The sequence below is a fragment of the Ursus americanus genome, chromosome 18 (genome assembly GCF_024610735.1).
Source record: "Ursus americanus isolate L20-20 chromosome 18, mUrsAme1.1.p, whole genome shotgun sequence".
Classification (NCBI taxonomy): domain Eukaryota; kingdom Metazoa; phylum Chordata; class Mammalia; order Carnivora; family Ursidae; genus Ursus; species Ursus americanus.
Genome location: NC_142144.1, coordinates 34,936,604 through 34,941,599, shown reverse-complemented (window position 1 = coordinate 34,941,599; position 4,996 = coordinate 34,936,604). Strand labels below are relative to the sequence as shown.

The 4,996-nt window shown below is 51.1% G+C and overlaps 1 protein-coding gene across 1 annotated transcript; it reads right to left on the bottom strand.

Annotated features, from left to right (window-relative positions):
• Positions 1-545: 545 nt before the first annotated feature.
• Positions 546-3,070, bottom strand: LOC123781301 (olfactory receptor 13C7-like). Its single transcript, XM_045780730.2, has one exon. The coding sequence runs from the start codon at positions 2,892-2,894 to the stop codon at positions 1,794-1,796; it is 1,101 nt and encodes a 366-aa protein (XP_045636686.2). The 5' UTR covers positions 2,895-3,070; the 3' UTR covers positions 546-1,793.
• Between the last annotated feature and the right edge of the window lie 1,926 nt (positions 3,071-4,996).

Genomic DNA, 4,996 nt, shown 5'->3' with positions numbered 1-4,996 from the left:
TTCTTGTTCATCTGCATAACCATTTTCAGTGCTGAGGCCCTCCCTGACTTTTGTGCCACCCACAAAGACCTGTGAGGCCTGGGCTGCCCAGACACACCTTGAAGCCCATTTCTACTCTGGCGGTCTGCTCTCGGTTTTACTTGACCAACAAGGCATGAGTTGCTTCATCTTTCAGATCCTACAAATCTGTCCGGGGGTTTGGCCTAGGGAGTGGGGTTCAGCGCCTCTTCCTTTTGGAACCCTTCTATGCCAGTGCTCTCACTGCATCCCCTCTTCCTTCTTCCTAGCTTAGGGCATCTTTTATGAATCTGGAGGTGGGCAAATCTCCATTTTACTTAGGTTTTCTCCCAAATTTTGTCTATGCCTTCGGTCTCTCCTGTTAAGACTTTAGAGCCTAGGCTTTTGAAGCTCAAAAGCCAGGAAAAATCCCTTTGTTCTCTGCTTTCTGCAATTCTATCTCTTCCTTGGACCTCGAGCAGAGTGATGTGGTCAAGTGAATGGCGAGCCAAGAGGTGTGTATTTGGTGTCTGTTCCAGTATCAGAAATATTAGTCCTTCATATTAAGATGTATAGAGTCAGGTCATAGGATGCAGGAACCCAAATAGCTGGGATTCAGGACAGAGTCAGCAGAGTACAGAAGGCACTGAAGAGGGTACTTCAGAGCTGGGACAGACCCCCCCTCCCCCGCCCCACACTTGGAGGAGTCAGAAGGGGTTTTCTGGAAGAGGGGGCAGATTTGAGTAAGGATTGAGTAAGTTTCCATAATGCCAAGATGTTGGGAGAGGGTTCTCTCTGGTCACCAGTGTCTATATTGTATTCCTCCACTGAGATTTTTCTCATTCCAAGTGGTCCCCAGTCAGTAATGCACTTAGGACACAATATAGAGCTTGGCGTGGTCTGTGGTAAGTGTCCAGTGCATGGTAGCTAAAGGTCAAGAAGCGTCTGGACACGAGAGGGAAGAGCAAGGGGGAGACAGAGGCAGGAAAGACTGATAGTTGCTGGGGAACTGGGAATAGTTCGGGAGGCCTGGGCCTAGAGAGTGTGTGTGGGTGGAGCAGGGCTGAGGCAAGCAGCCGGAATGAAGTTGGATGGAGAGGTGGGGTCTGGTTTTTATCCCTTGCGCAATGAGCCATTGGAGGGATTTAAGCAGGAGAGTGGCATGATCTGATTGGTGTTTTGTTTTTTGGCGTTTTGACAGCTAGTGTAGAGGGTGGATTTTGAAGGGACTTTGCAGGATCAAAGTGCGGTGACACAGCTGTTGCAGTATTTGAGAGTCAGTGAGGGCTTCTTGGGGAGGCAGCGTCAGCAGGAAGGAGGGGACCCATTTAGGAGCTCTTAGGTGGTGGATTCTCTAGGACTTCATGACTGACTGGATGTGTGGGGCGGTGATGGTCAGAGAAAAGGAAGACAAATCTCTAGTGGCTCTTGGGTTGACTGTAGGATAGTGTCACAGCCAATAGGCTATTCACACATTTCTCAGTCTTCCTGCTCCTTCCAGACACAGGGTGATTGTGCTTCGCCTGCCCCTTGAGGTTAGCTATGGCACGTACTTGCATTGGTGGGTGAAGTGGAGGCGGAAGTGAAGCTCGAAGAGCCAGTGCAGGCTTCGTCATGGTGACCAGCAATGTTCCAGATGGTAGCTGCTTATCATCCTGAGGCCCAGAGGGATGAAGACCATGATTCAGAGCAGACCCCACCCACCCAGTCAACTGCTAATGGACCTGCAGTGCGAGTGAGAAATCAACCCTTGTGGCTTTCAGGCACTGCAATTGGAAGTCATTACCACGATGCACCTAGCCTGCCATGCATGGTAGAGTTGAAGAGCAACAGGGAGTGTGGGACATTTTCCTGGAGAGCAGGTCTCCCCACAGCAGGGCTATGGCAGCAGCTCTTACCTCTGCGTTCCTCAGGCTGTAGATGATGGGGTTCAGGGAGGGTGTCACAACCCCATAGAACAATGCAATAATCTTATCCAGGGCAGGGTCCTTGGCCTTCGGCTTGAAGTACATGAAGGAGATGGTCCCATAGAAAACCACCACCACTGTGATGTGGGCAGAGCAGGTGGAGAAGGCTTTGCGCCGGCCTGCAGCAGAGGGCACCCTAAGGATGGTAGCAAGGATGAAAATATAGGACAGGCAGATGAGGAGGAGTGGGGCCAGCGTCAAGACCACTGTGGCCACCATTAGTAGCAGTGCATTGAGAGAAATGTCCCCACAGGCCAGTTTCAGCACTGCCAAGATCTCACAGAAGAAGTGGTTGATGATTTTGTGGCCGCAGAAGGGGAGGCTCCAGGTGAGAAGGGAATGCAGCAGTGAGTTGGCAAAGCCTGCCCCCCAGCTCAGCACTGTCATCCGCACACACATCTGCCTGTTCATGATCTCTGGGTACCTAAGTGGCTGGCAGATAGCCACATAACGGTCATATGCCATCACGGCCAGGAGCAGACACTCCGTGGAACCCAGCGCCAGGGTCAGGTACATCTGCAGGGCACAGCCAGGGAAGGAGATGGTCCTCTGGGCTTCCAGGAAGTTGACCAGCATGAGAGGCACAAAGGAGGATGTGCCACAGATGTCCATGAGGGCGAGGTTGCTGAGAAAGAAGTACATGGGGCTGTGCAGGCGGGGGTCCAGCATGCTTAGCCCAATGAGGAGGGAGTTCCCCAGCACATTCATGGAATAGATGCCCAGGCAGAGCACAAACAGGACCGTCTCGAGGTGATGGTACTCGCAGAGCCCCAGCAAGATGTATTCTGTCACAGCCGTCTGGTTTGCCATCTCATTCTCCCCCCTTCCTGTCTGGACAACACAGGTGTCAGAAGAAGCTCTTGCTGGCCTGGAAGCAAGCAACCTGACCCGGCGCAGGTCATCTCTGCCTCTGCGATTTAGTTTCATCATCTGTATAATGAGAGGGTTGGACTTCAGGCCTGCAAGCTGGCCCTCTCAGCTCAGCAGCTCTGATGTAACTTAGGGCAAGGAGGCACATTCTAGCCCCCTAGGCTCTTCATTGTTCTCCCCATGGTGGCAGGGGAGACAAGAGAGGAGGATTCATGTTTGGCACACTCCTTCGTAATCTAAAGAGTTTTTGGCTCTTAAAGGAAGCATCTTTTCGAGGTTATGACTCCATTATGGCTGAATTATGCTCCCAGTATTTTAGATTTATTCATTTGTTGAGTGTGCTTTGAATACTTATTCTGTGCTAGGTCTTGTTTAGGTGCCGGGGGTATAGCAGTAAGAAAAATAAGTGGACCAAAACATACCACACCTATCATAAGGCTGTCGTCCCTTCCTCCCTGAATTAGGCGGCACGAGCTCTTGCAGGCCTGTGGGTGGTGGATGGTGCTTACCTGGTGGATCCTTTGGGCATTCAGGGTCAAACACTCTCACGCCCCAGGATGTGTAAGCCTGATGTGCACTCATCTTGCTTTAAGGAATGACATGTCATCCATTGATTTTTTTGTCCCCTTCCCTCATCTGTTGATTTTTTTTTAAGATTTATGTATTTATTTTAGAGAAAGCATGGAGAGAGATTATTTTAGAGAGCAGGAGGAGAGGCAGAGGGAGAGGGAGACAAGCAGACTCCCCGCTGTGCGGGGAGCCCAATGCGGGGCTTGATCCCAGGACCCTGAGATCATGACCTGAGCCGAAATCAAGAGTCAGACTCTTAACCGGCTTAGCCACTCATCTGTTGATTTTTAAAAGAACATACAAGAACATATATATTCCAGTAGAGCCACTGGTCACAGGATTTATCCCTGGTCATGCAAGCCGAGTGACTGCCTTCTTGGCCTCCATATTGCCTTGTGGGATAAATGATACTGGCAGTGATGTCGCAGAAGGAGGGAAAACCATGTTCTAATCTGGCAGGGGCATTGTCAGTCGGTGACTAATTCTAAAAAGGAAGGGGGTGGGGGAGGGCCTCAGTTTTCTCCCAGATGGCTTTCATTGCTCTTCTGAGCTGGTCTCACTGCCTCCTGGGGAAATGCCAGTGTCAGGTATTCACAGGAGGGAGCCCTGATGTCCCCAAGGCACGGCAGTCTTGTTAGGCAGGAAGGCTGTCTTATGACCCAGGTGACCCTGGTCTAAAGCAGAAACAGGAGCTGAGTGTGAAATTTAACATACAGAAGATATAGTCACCTCTTCATTCCTGGGTTGCCTGAGAGGCTGATGCCCTGTGACAGCGCTGGAGCCCTGTCTGTCTTTCAGGGCTGGATTTTTCCCCTCGTTCCTCCTCCTCAATGCATCTAGCATTTGTTAGGGACTGGTGGCCTCACCCTCTGCTGAATAAACCTTATCTTTTCCCAATGCTACTTCTTGCCCAAGAAGTTCCCTTTTATTTTGTTATAAAGATTTGTTTATTTTAGAGAGAGAAAGAGCAAGCAAGCGGGGGAGGGGCAGAGGGAGAAAGGGAATCCTGAAGCAGACTCTCTGCTGAGTGTGGAGCCCAACTCGAGGCTTGATCCCAAGACCCTGAGATCATGACCTGAGCAGAAATCTAGAGTCAGCAGCTTAACTGGCTGAGCCACACAGGTGCCCCAAGAAGTTCCCTTTCAGAGGCATGTCCTCACTCCGTTCCCCCGTGGGGGCTTCCTGCTTATCCCTCAGAGCACACTTCCAACTCTCTGTCTCTCCTCTTGCTCCTGCTCTTTGAGGGGTTACCTGCTCCCTTCTTGTGCTCCCTTAGCCCTTGGCTGTCCCTCTGTGTTCTTCTACCATGTGCTGTGCACCTGTCTCCTCTACTACACTTGAGAGCAGGACACTGTCTCCTTCCTTCCCCACACCTCCCACAGTCAGTGCTGCCAAGAGCAGTCACTCAACAGACATTCAATGCACCATTCAAAAAAACCCCAGCTTTGCACGCCAGCGTCAGCACTGATTAGCTGTGTGAGGTTGACTAAGTCACGTGGCTTCTCTGAGACTCAGTGTCGCTTTGAAGAGTGGAAGTGCTGTGCAGCTCAGATGAGACGTACCCACGGCCCAGCACTACCTGTTGTCTGAGG

Excerpts from the sequence above, each read along its gene's own strand:
- LOC123781301 (XM_045780730.2), bottom strand. The coding sequence starts at position 2,894 with ATGATGAAACTAAATCGCAGAGGCAGAGATGACCTGCGCCGGGTCAGG.